Raw genomic sequence first — 19,557 nt, 5'->3', positions numbered from 1 at the left:
AATTTTGCCATTTGTAACTTTTGCGTATAATGCCTCTGTCCAACGCACAACTGGCTACTCGCCATTCTACCTTGTCTATGGCCGATCGCCATCTTCCCTTTTTGACGTCTCTTTCTTCTCCGCCCCTCTCACTCTATCTGCATCCTCCTGTGGACAATATGTGTCCCGCATCCTCCACTGTCGCCAGCTCGCTCGAGTGAACACTGAGGCAAGACAACAGGACCGTAAGAATCTGCATGACGCATCTCACAGAGCTGTGTTCTTCCACCCCGGCGACGAGGTGCTACTCCGGACACCAGTTTGCACTCCTGGCTTGTGAGAAAAAATTCAATTTCGGTTTCTTTGCCCATACACAGTCATGGAGCAGACCTCTCCCGTTAAATATCACGTCGAACCTGTTATTGCTCCAACTGACCGGCACCGTAGCGAGATTGTGCATGTCTCTCGTATGAAGCCTTTCACAAGGCGTTCTCCGTGCCTTTCAGCTGCGGTCAGGATGGGGGAAATTAGTGTGGGCATTCATCAGGAACTTCATCATCTCTACATTATCATCATCACATGGTGTTCTTCGTCGTCTCCGCTTGTGTGGAAACATCTTGAAAGAGTTCGGTGCCTCCAATGTGATCGGTTCGCCAAGCCTTGAAGGCACATTAGAGGCGTGTCAACTGCTACATCCCAATATATTGTTCTGCAAGCCTAGCTTATTCTGCAGGCGAGCAACTAAACTGCAAGTAGAAATAAGAACTGGGGTTGAAGAGCGCTTTTGCGCGCGCCGGTGATTTCCGAACCAAAGCGCAGTGCCGATCTTGCTGACGAAATAAGTTCGCGTCGGTACATTCTTTTTCTTCGTTCAGGTAACTGATCAGTTCTATTAAAAATAGTGTTACCTTCTTTCCGGCATTGTCAGGGCTCCCTCTTTGCCTGAACAGCGCACGAAACCTTTGGAAGTCGTCGCAGAACGAACATAAAAAACCAGTAGCTAGCACCTGAAATGCTGCGATATGTGACTTGTTTCGTTTTCGCACCCAACAAAACATGGCGGATTGAGCTTATTCGATTATCGACAAATGGCGCTGTACATTTTGAATATAGTAAGATTGATTTAATAGTAGTAGACGAGGCATTACGCCAACTTAAGAAGGAAAAAAAGCTTTCTTTCTCTTTTTTGTAGAGCTTGGTCACACGTCACCGCCCCGTTATAAAGGGGACGCTCATAGCATCCATCCATCCATCCATCCATCCATCTATCCATCCCCTATTGTTTCTTACCCTGCTTTGCTGTGTAGTCGCACGCCCGTTCTGTCTTGCCTCGCATGACGACCATGCGCGATCAAGTAATCTCACTTCGTTTGGTGCGTTTTCAACTGCGCAAGCGAAAATAACAGCGCGTAGCCGAAAAGCACTAAATCCTCAACGCTTAGTGCTCACATTGTCCGTGTGTTTTATGGAGAAATAAATGGCGAAGAGGAGATGTAGGAAGGGTAGTGAAGGCGAGAAGGAACCCACTCTGTCGTCACTGAAGTCTTCGGGGCCCTTCATTGTGACACGCTTTCAACAGTGCTCGGTCCATGGTATTAGCCCTTCTCCATAGATGGTATCACCCTTCGTCCCAAGGCCTTTCCCCATAGAATCTTAATCCCGCAGAGCCGTGGTTCACACGTGCAAGCAGCGCTATGGCCAGGTAAATACGCATTACCTTCTCCTCTTAATCTCAATATTCTAGAGAGAAGTGCTGATACGTTGGGACAAGAACTGCTGGATGCCTATCATATTAAGAAGAAGGGCGCGGAAGTATTAGCGGCACATCTATCTATCTATAGACTATCTTACGGATGGGTTCCGGCGCCACCATAGTGGGTTGTAGCCTTCTCGTTTCGTATCCTTAACAACTAAACAAACAGTGCTACGGTAGACGCATACGCATGAACACCGTTGGTTTGGTGCATTCGATGTTTCATCAACTTATTGTTTCACATCGCGATATAGAGAAATAGGAAAACATTCGCTTCACAGCACAGGGTGGCGGCTCTCGTGCGTGTACGTAAAATCTTCAAGACAATAGTGAGTCTAACTTCTTTATATGAAGATATGTTAGTGACATAACCGCGGCACGGAAGCGCTTATGGTGTCTGCTTTCTGTGGTCCTCTTCCTAAAATAAATCGGTCGTTGTTTAGCGCACGCAATGTGTTCTGTATTCTTTTCTTTTCAGATTACTCGCGCCACAAAATCACCACCAACTCTCCCAGCAGCAAGCCTTTTTGAAAGACTGCCACCACAACTAAACCGGAACGCTATTCCCATCCGCCGCCGTGTTACTGGCGTCCTCTACTGGACATCACGAGAAACCACCCATAAATTCCTCGTCGGCCGATATTCCTCGTTTATCGCAGTTTATTTCTCGTAAATACCCAATTCTCCGAATTTCGGAGTTTAGTTTTATATTATTCTAAGTACTCTAAAATAGATTAAATGATATCTGAACACGATGACATAACACACGAATCATATATTAGTTCTCCGGAAGGTTTGAACGCACAAACACATATACACATAAGCACAACTACTTGGGTACGAAATACCTACGTGTGTGCCTATTATAGCCTTAAAGCTTGTTGTAATAGACGCAAGCATACTTTAAGGGGGTGCTGTCACTCATGGAAGCGCGCCCCTTTCGAGTGATGATTCTCCGCTTTGAAAATGCCCTTTCAACGTTTGCGCTAGAAAAAAAGAGAGTCAAAAGACTCAGCGCGCAGCGAGGAAGCACTGCCCACTGGACAGTGTGAAATCTCCAGAACCACTTGGGTTCAACAATGTTGCTGATTTCACGGCTCTCATAGTTCGAAAGATTACTCATGAGCTGGCTGATATCGTCAGTTCCAAGAAACACTAAGTTAAAAATCGGCGCATAGGTTTCGAACGCGCGGGCTATCTCATGCTTCACATTTGGATTCACAATTATAGTCCCAAAACGATTCGCTGGTGCAATGGAGTGCATTGAAAGGTTCCTCTCAAGTGTCTGTACCCAGCTACAGCGGCGTAGTATCCACGAAACTCTGTGTCAGTCGTTCAGCGGTCATTCTCCTAATATTTCGATAAAGCCCTTCATAAACATTCCCTTTCGATAAAGAACGAAACAGGGCGATATTGGCCGTTAGAATCCGATAAATCCGAATTGTCGAAAATTTTACCGGCAAGTGTTTATCGGATTTTTTCGGATATATCCGGAAACACTGACTCCTAAGAATACTGCAGCAGTTCACCTTTCGTGAGCATGACAGAGCCAGTGGCCCTAACCATTCCTCTGTTCTTCATTGTGTATTATCGTCCAGATGCCTGTTGATGTGGTCGTCATTGTCGCCTTCTAGTGGTTCTGCCATGCCCCCGAAACTGCGTTGGTCATGTACATATGAGTACCATCCTATGTGCAAGCTCCTTCTGTGCGGAGATATGAAGCAGAACCCTGGCCTGACCCAAAATCCATAAGTTGAGCAGCTTCTCGAGAGTCAATCTACCATTCAGTAGGATAATACGGCATTGCGAATACTTGCTAGAAATAATGACCAACTAACACGTGAGCTTCAGAACACTATATTATAGAGATTTCCGGTCCGTTCAGGTGATGCAGAAAACGCAAGCCAGGCGTTTTTTTTATTTCTCAAGACTATCGAACAGAATGTGCAGTTCCAAACGGGAAAGTTGATAGATCTCGAAGATAGAAACATGCGATAGGCCGAAATCTCACGTGGGAACCAATCGGCCCTAACGGCAAAAAGCTGTCACAGAACTATACAAGGATAAATTAAAAGTCAATTGCAATCACAAACTATGTGAAAACCGGATTCAAAGCGACCAGTGACAGAGTATCTTCTGGAATACAACGAATGAAAAGAAGGCAATATTTAACAATATTTAACAAAACGACTACTCAAAGACTTCACAACAAAAGCATAGGCTTCATTGGGAAAGCGCGAAGGCTCAAATGGCCAGCATGGTCTGGACCTCAGGCCCGTACACGAGGCGAAACGGCGTGAATCGTGTTGTTTGCTATATGGCAGTGTTGTACGCGAATGTTACGCATGGCAGGACCTGATCTCACGTCTTGTGCTAGACGCCTACATACAGGGTGTTTCAAGAAATGTGCCCGAAAATGATCAACAATCAGGGAAACGTGATATCTGTTCGATGCCTTCACAATCGCTTTTTCTGTAGCGGCAGGCATCTTAAAATGGCTAAAGACCGCATTTGGAACAGTGATTAAGACAGTTAAATTAATTAACTTTTTCATTAGCGGAGTTAGGCGGTTATGTAAATTGGACAATTGAAGTACCTCATGCGTAGAACCCATTGCAGGTTTGATATTTCGAAAAAAACCGGCCTCCAGTAATAATTGCGAGGTAATGAAATTCAACCAAATTCAGCGCAAAACCGAAACGTGGAAGAGTGCAACTGCCATATTTTTCTGAAACGCCCAGAATGAGTGAGCGTCGTTATATTAACCATCAACCGACTTCCCTGTGTATGTTTGTGCGGACTGAGCTTGCAATTATAACACGCCTGACACACATACGTTAACCAAAGCGAAAGAACTGCACCTCTGTAATCGTTGTCTTGAATAGTGAAGTCATTCTGGTCGTCTGGTTGTTGCGCTCACCGGTGCGTCGGTTGCGTTTTCACCACGTCAATTACTAGAGGCCACTTTTTCTACACCTAAAAGTTGCGACGAGTTCTTAGCATGAAGAACTCCAATTCTCTCATGTGACATAGCCGCCTAACTCCACTAATTAAAAAGTGTCTTAATTACTGTCCGAAATGTTGTCTTCAACCATCTTAACATGCCTGCAGCTACAGAAAAAGCAATTGCGAAGGCAGCGACCAGACATCGCATACTGAATTTTGAGGATTTTCGGACACATTTCTTGGAACACCCCGTGCGTGAATAACATGTCGGCCATGGTTTGGTTCAATCGTTGCGTCCAGCCTGCGGATGATGCGCCGTCGTCTTTCCGTGGCTCGCGTAGCTGCGCTTAATACGTCGTCAATAAGCTGGGCCGTCAAACCTGTTCCTCTATCAGCGATCACACGCGAGCGATCTGGTCTATAAGTAAAGACGGAAGCCGTTGTCTCGGCGTTAAGCAATCTGTCGCTACTACAATTCACTTGTTACCAGCAGATGGTAGCGGAAAAGGCCCCAGTAAACGCCCCATAGGTGGTGTGATCGGTTGCAGCAGCCCCGCGGGCTTCAGTGGTGGAGATTTGCGGCATTGACATTTACGGCAGCTTTTTACATAGCGCTTTACGGAAAGCTTGGGCGCCTCTTAAGCTCTTGTTCGACCAGATGTGGGCTTGTCCTGGCAGGCAAGAAGAATGTCGTCGCGCATGTCACAAGGTAGGCTTTCTCAATGCCGTTTTTCTTGTACACGACACCACTTCGTGACAAGAGACTGCGAGAAAGGTGTCAAGGTACGATATTATAGAATAAATTGTTAGGCAAATGCCATACAAGTGCAGCATTTGAAGCATGATCTAATGTGATGTAACGCCTTAGTAAGGCCAAAAAATACCCAGTAGTCAGGTAAATTGTCAGAATTACATCTCAAGAAGTATCGGAGCGGCTGTAGCATATTTTTTTCGCGAGTATGAAACTTGCTCTCGTAGGGATAAATAAAATTTTGCTCTCTCATAATAGTGACATCGCACAGATTGCCTCAGACCTATGCAGAGCACCCGTAGGCTGTCTATAACCAAGCGTGGCCTAGCAGTGAATGCAATCAGGCTCGGACCTGGCGCATGCCCGTGGCAAAGCGCTTTACCCGCCCGCTTGACCGGGTGAGTTATCGGCCCGAGCAGTGCTCTACTTTATGCTCCCAGTATAAAAAGCCATGATCAACGCATCTTTATCAGTACTTAAGACCGCTGGGCTAGCGCATATTTTCCGTGTGTGTAGCTATACTGTTGAAGCTGCACCCAAACTTTCATTAAATTGGGCATCAAGCTGCATGCTAGGCGTGAAAAGCAAGTTACACAAACTTGCACAGTTCCTATTTATGCAATTTTTCCTCATATTGTTTTCTAGTGCTAAAGGAACTCTCACAATGAAAGTGCTAGTATATTCCGACACTTTAAAACAGTCCATCATCGAGGTAGAAAAATAGCTAAAAAAGTGCATGCCACGGTGTGAGTGCAAAGCCTATTTCTTAAAGTAATTTGCTGTTTTTTCATGCTGGACGAGATGTCTAATAAACGCAGCATGAGAGTCATGCTTTCCTCAAGGTCACTGCATCTAGCAACACATGGTTGTTCATCTACAGAGGCGCTCATGTTACATTGAGGAGGGCTTACACCGAATATGGCATGAACAATGATTCAGATTGCCCTAGGGTTTTACAGGTTATCACGGGCGATCTATAATACATCACTTGGTTTCCTCGGCAAGTGGCCAGTTGTAAATCTATGTAACCTTGTAGTTTAATTCTGAAAAGATTGCGCACTAATCTAATCTTAAGCTAGGTCGACGCTTGCACCAAATATGGGTCTCTCCTTGCCCACGTTGATGGCCACTCCATTTACAACGAGTAGCCAAGATTGCTCGCTACCTCAAGCTCTCCTCTTTGGTCCGTGGTAGCTTCTTAAGCGACAATGCTGCCCGAAATAGATATTTTTGTACGATGTGATGAAACCTTGTAACCTTATCAGCCCTATAAAGAAAGCAGAATCACTCACGGATGCAAAGAAAACGCTGGGCCCACACCAGAGGATCAAGCCCTGGAATCGGAGCGCCCTTTGCGGCCTGCGCGCTGCAGCTTGCTGTATTGGCAGGCGTCCAGGCTAAGCCGCCACACACGGAAGAGGTAGGGTGTGCCGAGCGTGGGCAGGAAGGCGATGAGGACCGCGAAAGCAAAGGACAGGTCGAAGTGGACGCTATGCTCGGGCCCCTCATGGACGACGTGCACGATGAGACGCAGCACGTTCAGTGGCAGCATGCACACGGCGTACACGGTGACCATCATCATGACGGTATTCTGCGTGCGGCGCTCCTTGAGCCAGTCGAGAGCATCGCTGGTGGGTGAACGGCGCCTCTGCGTGACTGACGGCTCCCGCGTGGCCACGGGAAAGGCGGCGCACGAGCGTGTGCTGTACACAGACTCGGGCGCCATGGATGACGCCACGGAGCAGACAGACGCCTCTTCGCCGTTGCTCTCGCGTCGATAGGTTGCGTGCAGAGCCAACGAAGTTTCCTGGGCTTTGATCTCGACAGAGACCTTGACATGCAGGTAGATGACTAGAGCGACGGGTAGTGCGTACAGAACTATGAACAGGCCGCGGATGTACTCTTCTATGTTCTCCGTCAAGTTGATGGCACATATGCCTGTACCTCGAAACTGATACCCCAAGTATTGCTGCAAGTCGAGGAACTTGGTGTAAGCAGCATATGGTAGGGTTAAGATGCCTGCCACTAAGCAGACACCAAGTAGACATAACAGTGGCGGTATTTGGCGCTTCATCGGGTTCATAGCGTACCGGTACCTGTCACAAGCGATTGCCACGAAAGTCAGCAAGGTCAAGTAGAAAGGAAAATCTTGAACAATGGGTGATGCAAAGCACAAGAAACTACCAAAGACCCAGTTGTGCAGAAAGAGAGTCACAAGAGAGATGGGCATAACCACGAGCAGCTTGAAGATGTCGTTCAGTGCATTGGCAAAGAGATAAACGCACACTGCCTCTCGCGGCTGTTTCTCGCGATAAATATGGAGCACCATCCACCCGTTGGCGATCAGGGATGACACGAACAACGACCCGTAAAGCACAAGAAACAGTGGGTACGAGGTGCGGAAGGTACGCCGCAGTTGAGGCTTGCTGAACTCAGATGTGTCGTTCTGGAACTTGAGCATGAAGTGCATGATGTAGCCGATGTACTTATCTGGAATCTGTTCTATGTTGAGGTCAGGACCTTTGGCACTTGCGTTCGTCATACTGGATATCTGAAAACACACAAACAATGAAAACCTGGTTTAGTTACATTATCCACGCTCTTGCCAAAACATATGTAACAATGGGTATTTTATTGCAATAGTAATTATACGGACATTATCGGTGGGTTTCTGCTGTCGGTACCACCGTGCCATTCCGTAAATATATATATATATATATATATATATATATATATATATATATAGAGAGAGAGAGAGAGAGAGAGAGAGAGATAATCCACATAGAAAAATAGTCCAGGACAAATTTTTCCGAAGCACGCGACCGGACATTCTAACTCTGCGGCACGACGCGTTAAACCACCGCATACAGGCAGCACACAACGTCGGGCCGATATTGGATTTACGGCGGCTGTGCTCGGCCCCACCTCGGGCCAGCATTGCCAGCCTGGCGCCGATATCGGCGGAGCCGTTGACTTTCGCCGGCAAGATTGGGCCGATTTTGCCGCCTTTCAGCCGATGCTGGGCTTTCACCGGCAACATTGGGCCGAGTTTTCCGGCGTTCTGCCGTCCTTCCGCCGATATCGGCTTATTCAATTTCTTTCAGCGGCAACACTGGGCCGAGTTTGCCGGCGTTTCGCTGTTCTTCTGCCGATATCGGCTTAGCCCACGGCTTTCACCGGCAACATTGGGCCGTGTTAGCCGCCGTTTCGCCGTACTTTCGCCGACATCGGCCGAGCCGATGGTTTTCACCGGCAACATTGGGCCGAGCATGCCGTCATTCTGCCGTGCTTCAGCTGACATCGGCGGAGCCGATGGCTTATCGACGATGTTGGAACTTTCTTGTCTCCCTTCAGACAGTTATACATGCCCTGTTGAGAACGTCCTCCTGCGTCGCGGCGCTCCAAAAGTCCTCGTCACCGACAGAGGTACGGCTTTTGCGGCAGAGCTAACGCAAACCATCTTGAAATAGAGCCACACAAGTCACCGACGGACATCACCCGCAGGCGAATGGCCTCACCGAGCGGCTAAATGAAACCCTCACACATGCTGGCAGTGTACTGTACGTCGAACACATGACATGGGACGCCATAATATCTTCCGCACATAACCTGAAGTTAACACGGCAGTGTAAGAAACCGCGCACATATGACGCCGTTCAAACTAGTTCACGGAAGCTCCGCAACGACGCTGGACGCCGTGTTGCCGGCCGTCAGTGACGACAATAACCTCGACGTTGCGCTCTACCTTCAGCCCGCCGAAGAAGCCCGGCAGCTCGCCCGCCTAGGATACAATCGTAATGCAATAGAGCATTAGGCGCTTGAATATTTGTAGCTTAAGCTGCAGGATGCCGCTACATGGATTGCTGTGCTAGCACAAATAACAAAGTTCAAATATTGTACCGTGCTAATTCCGCACGTACGACTCGGGGCGCGAAGTATCGCCGACTGAATAGCTTGCATTCTCTTATTAGTTTCTGCTATGACAATGACTAACAACTATCACTAGCACAGTCACTTTTCTACCAAAAAAGGTGGTCTTTAGAAGAATAACTGACTCAAATTAGATGGCCACTTCGTTGGCCAGTTGTTCAACGCTATCAAAAATGTTAAAACGTTATAACACATACCATTAACTTCATGGGCCAAATTCGAAGTTCTGTTTTGTAAATGTTTTTGCCACTTGTCGGCCGACTTCACTAATGTATCCAGCATCAAAATTCACCCAAACATTCCCGCACGAATGCTTTTAGCGGAAGAAATTTTATGTGAATACTAATTCTGTGCATAAATCGAGCCTGTCATCATATTTATAGCGCTATATTCTTTCAGCCGCTGAATGTCTGGCGCGAGTGCTCATATGCTACACGGACAGTTCCCGATCTCTGTGTTTACACATATTTGCTCACGCGCGTGTTTCGGTCAAGCGTAACAAGCGCATTTGCTTCAGTGATGTCACATAATTTTTCTTTATGAAAATAGTGAAAAGCTCAACAAGGCGTGTTGCTGAGCTAGTTGGTTCATTACTTGAGAAAAATAGGTATGGTGCAAAAAAGACCGGGCGAAGTGAAGACACGTTTTGTCGTTTGAATGTTTCCAAATCAACTAGCCCGCTGACCGTCTTTAACGAACTGACAAACACGTGTTTGCCACGTGTTTGTCAGTTCCTATTTGAACTTCGTTGCCGTCCATTTTGTGACATACATATCTTTTTCAAGTAAAAATCTCATTCAACGATTGCTTCCCACGTGCTTTCAGAAACAGTCGCATGAAATTATTATTATGGCACGTGAAATACGATGAAAAATGCGGCTCCAACGTGGTGTACGCAAAGTTTTCAAGCGACATGTGGCAACAAGTGATGCATTGAAAATTCGACGAACGCCTTTCTCAAACGGCATGCCCATAGACATGCTGGGGGGATCGCACACCATTGTGGTAGGCTGAGCCGTGCTTTCAAGAAGGGAGAATTCGAATTTTTTTTTTCGTCTTCTTCAACCTCTACCCCCCTCCCTCCCTTCCCCTCGTTCAGCGTCGTTGTCGCGAAACTCGCTTGACCAGGCAGGGTAGGGTAGCGTATTATGATTTCCTGGCGCGGCAGCGCACGCGAGAGAGAAAAAAGAGAGAGCGAGGAGGAAGCCAGCGGCCCCTTGTGCCCCTTGGCACCTCGACGAGCGCTTGCGCGCTATTGGTTCTTCTCTTGGGGTCACGCGGCTGGGCTGGCGAGCACGTTTCCGCACGCACGGAGGAGTGTTGACGGCTGTTCCATCGTTCGGAAGCACCCCTCGCCACGCCGAGACGCCGCAGATACGCGCGCCGAGGGCGCCTGCAAGCGGGTTTCGATAGTTTCGATGAGCAACGTGGTTCCGAGTGTCAACGTAAAGTGCCTCCGCGTCGACCTGTGCACGGACGGCGACGCACACGAGTGGATCGCCAGCTACAGTAGGAAAACCAACACGACATGGATCGTCGACAGGGAAACCCGAAATCCAAAGAGGCAAGTTCACGTGTTCGTTTCTTTTACAAGTGGCGAATAGGCCCAGTCTAATAATAACATTTGATGATATCGACGCCAATCGCGGAAATGCTAAATGCGAAAGCGCTGAATGCTCGCTCATCGTATCGAAAGGCGCGACGCTGTGTTTTGGACTGAATGCTGCAATGATATTGTGCACTAAAGCCGCAGCTGCAGCATGGAAATGCCGCTGCTGAAGTCCGCAAAACTGTCAACGACTGGTACGATTAGTGTACTTGAAAGGTTGTTTTGAACTGAAACCAAGAGGCCTCAGTTTTCACTGTGAATTTTGGTGATATTGTGTGATTATTTTCCATTTTTGGAAAGCCATGCCTGAAATAGCCGCGTCCATTGAACCATGCTTAACTGCAGAAGATTTTATCACTAACTTTTCCTATCTGCGGCTCTGTCGCCCGTTTGGCTCGTTCAAAAGTTTGAGTGGCAGATCGGATCGCGCAGCAAGCAACGCACTGCTGAAGCATCAACCTCCCTAGCATACGGCCATGCAGGCCCGTAGACAGGAATTTTTTTCGGGGTGCGCCCACTTGCTGAAAACTTTGACTATTTGAGCAAAACGCCTATTTCCATTATTTATTTTCGGTAAAACACCATATATCAAATATTAGGAAGGGGGGGGCGGGCCCCCCGCCCGCCCCCTCCCCTGGCTACGGGCCTGCGGCCATGTAATGTTTGCATTTTCGATAGTCCATTTTCGCGTGTTTACGCCCCCATTTAACATTTCTACATGTCACTGTACGTCCCAGACCGCGCGGTCACCCTTAGCGTCGCGCCTTTCGATACGATGAGCGAGCATTTAGCGATTTCGCATTTAGCATTTTCGCAATTGGCGTCGATATCATCAAATGTTATTATTAGACTGGCCTATTCACCACTTGTAGAAAAAACGAACACGTGAACTTGCCTCTTTGGAATTCGGGATTCCCTGTCGACGATCCATGTCGTGTTGGTTTTCCTACTGTAGCTGGCGATCCACTCGTGTGCGTCGCCGTCCGTGCACAGGTCGACGCGGAGGCACTTCACGTTTGATGGGCAGTTAGAACTTGGGTCTAACTCACGCGTGAACGTCCGCGTGCTCATCGAAACCTGTTCGATGTTACATGGGCTATGAGATCTGGCGTTTATTTCGCACGTAGGCGTACTCGTGTCCAACATGTCACACGGAAGCACGTTTATTGAAAGCCGCTCAACGTGAGATGGGCAAGCGGAACTCGGAATAGGCGCGCGTACTTGAGCGTCCGCCATGTGCGTGGCGCGAATCTGCCGCGTGGCTGGCTTGGCTAGGAGGAGGGTGCTTCCGTACGATGGAACAGCCGTAAACACTACTCCGTGCGTGCGTGCGTGCGTGCGTGCGTAAACGCTCTTGCGTGCCCAGCCACGTGACCCTAAGAGGAGAACCAATAGCGCGCAAGCGGTCGCGGAGGAGCCGCTGGCCAACGTTACTAGAACAAACTCAGTTTCAAAGCTCCGTATCTCCGCCAGCGGAGGAGGGTGGTCCGAACGGCGGTCGCGAGAACTAGCGGCGCTGCAGTTCCGTCTTGCGCCACTATCGGCGCGTCGTCTGCTGCCACGGCATAACGCTGCGGTCCGCCGCGCAGTTGCTCGCGGCAATTGTGCGGCAACTTTCTTATTATACTATTTAGGTGGATACTTAGGTGGATATGCATAAGGTCGTCTGTATGCATTGGCCCGCGTACGTTCTTCATTGATTGGCTAAGAATCGATGTTCGGTCTATATTGCCACGCCCACTTCTTGCTTTATTTTGATGTATTCGGGTTTGACCAGCAAGGACGGTTATCAACGCTCGAAGCTGTCCGCGAAGCAGTGTTCGAGAAGCTTCGCGATTGTAGTAGATCGTTTTGGTAAGATTGCGCGCCGCATGCGTATGTTCCAACTTTGTCGAGAGATAACGCCGCCACCAGGGATATCGCTGGAAAGTTCGATAGCGCCTGTATAAAAGCCGACGCGCTAGACCGCTGGTCAGTTGATCGACGGTTGGCGCTCTGTTCGCCGCTATCAGTGTATTGCTGTAGTTTGACTTTCAGTTTCCCGGCCACTAGTTCGGCCAAGTAAAGAGTTTCATCTCGGACCTGCTGACTGCTGCCTTCGTCGACGTCACGACCCTGTGACAATATTTGAGCTGTCTACATTGCGCTTAACTTCCAAGCATAGGAGTTTCTAAGCGGATGAGGGTTTTCAGCGTAATTTTTATAACTACCACTACAATTTTAGCCGCTGCCGTCTTATCTAGACCAAGAGCAACCCAACACGTTTGTAAAAGCCTTTATAGTGTACAAAGAAGCATACTTACTCGAGATACAAAAACGTTCTAGAAAAACTGTACTCATATTGTCTACAATTTATTGAAAAAAACTTTCTCGAAAAACATCACCAATGCTTTGCAATGTTTACAAGACACGTTTTCGCGACGGTTAAAGGGATACTGACCCAAAATCGGAAAATTTACGAGAACTCGGTAAATGAAATCTCAGTGTGCGATTACATCGAATATATGTCATCTCTGAGCAATTTTTTCAGCGGATAGTTGTATTTTCGGTGTCTCATCTTTCTACGTCGCATCCTTATACGGTGCCTTAAACAATTCGAACAGATCGGCCGTGATGTGAGCGTACTCTGTCGCTAGAAGAGTCGTCAGTATTCAACTTCAGTTTTTCAACTTCACCGAGCAGATGTTCCATGCCCGCAGCACTTCTTACACTGTACGACAGCCGCTTGCGTTTCGTGCTGTAGCCGTTCACTACGCAGTTAAACTGCTCGTCAACTACAATTATCTTTTGCACAAGTAAGTCTCCGTTCCCGAAGCAAAGTGTGGGATTGGGCTAGTTGGTATTCCATTATTAAACTGCTCAGCGCAAAAAAATTGACACGGTACACATAGAAAAAACGAGGACCAGCGCTGGTCCTCGTCTTTTCTATGTGTACCGTGTCAAATTTTTTGCGCTGAGCAGCCCGTTCCCGAGCCGGCGAGTGTAAAATATTCCGCACATCTTGTTCGATACCTCGTCGTAATATCTCTCGAAAATCCACTGCTTTGAAGGCATAGCGACAGCTGACAACTGATCGAATGTCAGTGTGATGCAACTCTCAGTCTCGGTAGCGTATATAGGTAATCGCCTGCCTTTCGTTTTGCTGTTCTATTTCTGGCGGCTCCTCCAAACTGGGCACTGGGCTTTCGCGGGACGCCGTGCGGTTTGGGGGGGATTTGCGCCTAAACCCCGAACATTTTGGCTTTGAAATGTGCGGTGGAAGTGCTGGGAACAAGCGCGGCACGGCACCGAGCGCGAGTTCGCACTTTCCACGTGGGATCAAAACTTCTTGTCCCGCAACGACACGACGATAGTGCTTTACAATGTCGTTACTCTCAAAATGAACGCCACAGACCTTGCATTTCGCAGTCACCTTCCTATCTTTGCGATGCAAAGCTTGAATGGCGTAGGGTCTTTTGGAGGTCCGAAGAAGTGTCGTGAAGCGGAGTCGTCGTTACGGTAGCCGCTCTTGCAGCCCGGCGCAAAGCAAGTCGGCATACCGCACCGTGAATCTGTTCGCCCTCGTTACGCTTCGTACATCATGCACGTGTCTTCGTACAAGACGCTAAGCCTGGTCAAGAACAGTCGCAAAAATGACGAGCGAACAAAACGCAGACGTCGCTGTAACCCACGTGCGCTCGTACACCGGCGGCGCCGATCACAACAAGCGCCAGCCGCGGGAGCTAGACGTGACTGCAGCGCCACTAGTTCTCACGACCGCCACGCGGACCGCCTCTCCGGCGGAGCTTTTAAACTGAGTTTGTTCTAGTAACGTTGCCGCTGGCGTCCTCCTCGCTCTCTCTTTTTTCTCTCTCGCGTGCGCTGCCGCGCCAGGAAATCATAATACGCGTCCCGACGGAGGGACAATCGTAGCTGCGGGAGCAGATTTTTTTCACTCCGATCTGCAAAATTCTTCAAGAAGTGCGGTCTCTGGACATGTGTGGTGGAAAGTCAAAATCGTGCACGAGACGGATACGCGGCAGGATTCCGGCATTGTTTTCAGCAGAGATCACCACAGCGAGAAACCAGTGGCCCCCTGCTTCCATGTTGAACTCGCTCACCTCATATAAGGCCACGTGTTCACTACTGTTACGTGTCATCAGATTTTTGTTCTCTTCTTATCGCATATTTTCTATTGACCATCGTGTTTTGTGTATTCTGATATGGTGAGCTTGCATTTTTTATTCGCTCGTGTTTTTAGCGATCCAACGGGCACACGTGAGTGGTTTTTATGCACGATTCCTTTCTGTTACAATCTTACCTTTAGATTAGGAATGCGTGCGTGTCTATCTTGTTTAGATGTAGAGTTCATGGGATCTTGTGGTACTGCTCGCAATGTTTTTCGTGTCGCGTGCAGCAACTTATTCATCTTCTTGGCCCTTAAGTTATCACTGAAAAAATTGCAAGTTCCGCTTAAAGGATAACGCTAATTTATTTGCCAGTCATGTGTTGCGAATGCCTACCGTTCCTTGGTGAACTTAATAAACGTCGGGCGGGGGGGGGGGGGGGGGGGGGTGTGTCCTCCTCTGCTCGTAATTAGCTCACGCGTATACACAATCTTCTAGTCTAGTTGCCACTCTTAATCTCGCTTTTTCGGCAAGCCGCCTAACATTATCTTTCTTTTCTTCGGGTCCGACTTTAATCCTACTTTAATGCTGCCTCCGTTTACATCTCCAGAATTTTTTTCGTGATTCGGCACCGTCGTTACTGAAAAGCACGATATTGTCTGCAAAACGCAAGTAGCTTAGTTATTCTTCGTTAATCCTTATTCCTATTTTTGCCCGTTATAGTTCTTTCAATATTTATAGTGAATGTGCCGTGCATAGCGTTGAAGAGATTGTAACTCTTCGCATAGGCTTGCGCACATTGGGGCAGGGGGGCGGCCGGCCCCCGTAGTCACCTAAGAAGAGGTAGGCGCAAGGTCTGCCAAGCACATTGACTTAATAGGGAGGGGAGGGCGCCGCGATAAACCTTCGCCCTCCCCCCCCCCCCCCTCTGAAGGGGAACCCTGCTCACGCCTATGATTTTGCGCCTGACCCCATTCTTGATTAGGATTGTCCTGCTTTTTTTAAAGAATACGGTGGCTGCGGGGTTGTTTTAGATGTTGGCTACGGTATCAATAGATGTTTAGATATTCCTTTATGGCATAATTATTCCGGAACTGCTGGCGTGTGCCCATATCTGTGAATAAATTTGGGTTTATCACCTTGCAAATGTGTTGCTCCTTAATTCCTCAGACGCATGCGTAGTTGGTGCAGCAGGCCTTTCATCAATTTAATCGTGTAAGAGACAATATTGACTTTCGTTCTCGGCCTTGCACGGTTCGACAGAACTGTGGGTCTTAATCGCACACTAAGACATCAGTGGAGCAGTCGTTCTAATTAGGAAGCATTTTTCGAATATGGCACCAATGGTAGTCGATGAATGCCATTGGGCCGCGAATAGTCTATTTTAGTGCTGCTGACTTACAGTACAGTAACCACAGAAATACCGAACTGCCGTGGTCGGCACGCACGACATCGTCTGCACTGACGAACTCATCGAATGTCGATCCGTCGATAGCACTCGGGAGCTCTGCCAGCTCGCTATTTTACTTTATAACACGTGTATCAGCCTGCCTGATCAAGTTACTTTACGCATCGAGCAACTACCGCCGGTGTCCCCATATAAACTAGCTACGTGCAGACCACGACGGTACAGTACTACCGTACTTAACGCACGGTAAGCCACCACTGCTAAAACATAAGAACGGGTGTAAACGGTCACGCCGGCGGATACCCGACGTCGGCGGGGCCGACACCACGCCAGCATAGGCTAGCATACATAGGCCCAATGACGGCTTGCCATCATCGGCTGAATAACGGCAGGCCCGTCTCGGACCGACGCTGGCTAGCCCACGTCGGCACGAAGCCGGCAAGCCCGCATAGGCCCAACGGCGGCTGGCCAACGTCGGGCCGATGCGGGTGAAAGTAGCGCGAGTGTGATTTACCGACGTGGGGCCAATATTGCTGCCGCCATTTGCCGACGTCGGGCCAAGATCGGTCCAATGGCAGCGTGCTGCCTGGAAACCTCCACCATACTAACGGTGAGCTATTTATATACACCATTTACCGTTGGTGGTGCGTAGGTCTGTGAGGTGCTTCAGTGTGGCAGAGCCATGTTCGCAATCACCCGCGAGATGGCACAAAGGGTGATATCCCTCCCGGGTAGTTCGGGTCCGTCGTGACGCCAAACGCCTGTAGTAGCAGACACCCGTGCGGGGTCTGAGAATCCTACGTTGCTAAGGTATTCACCGTTAATATTCACCTACTCGAAATTATCTAACTGTAGTGAATATTTTTTACAATGTTGAAAGAACGCTAATCGCCGATCATAGAAAAAGCATAAAATTCTAAGAGATAGGTAGACGACAGAGTGAATCATAGAAGAAAAAAGGGTAGCCGATATCTTGGTAGATATCACGAGAAAAAATGAACTTGAGCATTCGCGTCATGAGGACAGATAACTGATGGCCAATAGAGCGTGGTAGTGAATACTAAGACATGGGAAGCGGGGCTGAGGTCGCCAAAGGAGCCCGCAAGGGCAGAGGCAGGTCACGTGACCTGGAGAGGAGAGTTGAGGTCACGTGACCAGGTGAGAAGGAGAGAGGAGGGTATCACGCAGGCAAAAAGGCAGGTCACGTGAACAGTTGAAGAGCGAACAGGAGGGTATCACGCAAGAGCAAAGGGAGGTCATGTGACCAGGGGATAAGACGAGAGGAGGGGATCACGCAGGAGCAGAGACAGGTCACGTGACCAGGTGAAGAGGGAACAGGAGGGTATCACGCAAGAGCAAAGGGAGGTCACGTGACCAGGTGGGGACTGAAGAGGAGGGTATCACGCGGAGCAGAGCCAAGTCACGTGACCAGGTGAGGACGTGGAGGCATCTAGGGCTTTCGCCTTCATAAGCTACGCGACGTTTGCTGATGGACGTACATAACGAAAGAGTCAAATGCTGCGGCTGTGTCCTGCATTTATGTTGGCAATAACATTTTTTCAGTCAAGCTTGCGTTCCCCTGACGCAAACACTATGTGCTAAAAAGCCCAAATTTATTTGTGCCACTCTCAAACCTACGTTGGGCCTCTCCAACCCCATGTATTTTCCTGGAGTCTCATTTGTTCTCGTGGGAAAGATATGCCACCCTGTTGGCGTTAGAGAGGACACTGCTGCCAAAATTGCTGGGGTACTCGCCAAATAATTACTATCCTATTTTGCAGCTGCTGGTTGCTGCAATAACTTCTATTTTATTCACCGCTATTTCAAGCTCATGTGGGTCCTAGTTCGCAGCCGACGTTTGCAGAACAAGTCCGGCGAACTTTACTGTATTTTCTTTCTTTTCCTTGGCGTTGCATGCTACTATACATGCTCGGTCTCATAGACTGCTTCTCCTTCCACCAGCAATCTCGAAGTGGTAAAGCTTTGGTCTATGAATTTGTTGATGACAGAGAGCGGCATGTTCACTGGAATGCAAAGCGAACGATAATTAGGGAGCATTAAAAAAAGGAGTCGCATCTGCTCACGTTTTGCGTGGGCACGAAACGAAACAAATGCACTGAATAAAGAAACAGAAGCAGCGGCATTTGCCCGCTGAGAAGACCGATCAATACGCAGTGCGAGACAACTTCAAATGACATCGAAACGCACACGAATTTAGAAAAAAAAAACACTGAATCGTCGGGACGGCACATCGCAAAGTTGCCATGCGCACCGAAGCCATAGTTGTAAAGAAATTGTTTTTGAACTGCTCTGATAGCGTCCGCGCAACAGTAGTTGCTTGTGTGCTCACTAAATCTCATATTTTGCGGCCTAAAGATCACAGCGCGGTGCCAAAACGCGCTCGTAGCAAAAGCGAAACCATCAGTACGAACATACATGCAGATGCTTATACATGCAGAGGCACCGTCAGTCGTCGCGAACCCGTGCGATCGCTGGCTTGAGGCTTCTTTCTGTTATGCTCCGTTTGGTTATACAGGCAGTCTACTCTAACGAAATATTTCACATAGTTTGCACTCAGCGAATGACGACCTTTCAAGCAAGAAGCCGCTTCAGGGGTCACCAACGCGGTGACCGCGTGAAGCAGGTGCTCGGTTTTCTGCAAAGAGACAGCGACTGTAGACTATCTTGTGCTTCGTCGAAAATGATTATTTTGACAGTAAAGAACACAGTTCCTTTCGAAAGTACTTACATGAATGTCGTAGAGGGCTTCCGCGAGGTGTGTTTGTCGAGCGCCGACAGCAAAACCTATGGGGAGCGCGCCGGCGGTATCCTACCTAGCGCGCAATCGAGGCGCGTCCGATAGAGGGCGACTCCGTAACTCCTCGCCGCCAATAGCTCCCAAAGACAACAGCTTTCAGGAACGCTAGCACGCCTCGATGACCAGCCGCTTTCTGAACAATCAATTTTGGAGTGCCGGAACGTTCCAGCTTCCAACCAGAAAGCGACAAAGGCGCTGCTGAAGTTTCTGCGTTCAACCGACATCGCTAAACGACTATGATGCTCCCCTGCTTGAGT

The 19,557-nt window shown here is 48.5% G+C and overlaps 1 protein-coding gene across 1 annotated transcript in view; it reads right to left on the bottom strand.

Annotated features, from left to right (window-relative positions):
* LOC119379478 (prolactin-releasing peptide receptor) overlaps positions 1 to 19,557 on the bottom strand; it is a 240,165-nt gene that overhangs the window by 28,730 nt on the left and 191,878 nt on the right. The window contains exon 2 of the mRNA XM_037648779.2: positions 6,722 to 7,980. Coding sequence (XP_037504707.1) covers positions 6,757 to 7,980 — 1,224 coding nt within the window. The 3' untranslated portion in view covers positions 6,722 to 6,756. The remainder of the gene's footprint in view (positions 1 to 6,721; positions 7,981 to 19,557) is intronic.

This window comes from Rhipicephalus sanguineus, chromosome 1 (genome assembly GCF_013339695.2).
Source record: "Rhipicephalus sanguineus isolate Rsan-2018 chromosome 1, BIME_Rsan_1.4, whole genome shotgun sequence".
NCBI classification, from domain to species: domain Eukaryota; kingdom Metazoa; phylum Arthropoda; class Arachnida; order Ixodida; family Ixodidae; genus Rhipicephalus; species Rhipicephalus sanguineus.
This window is presented reverse-complemented; position numbering and strand designations above follow the sequence as displayed.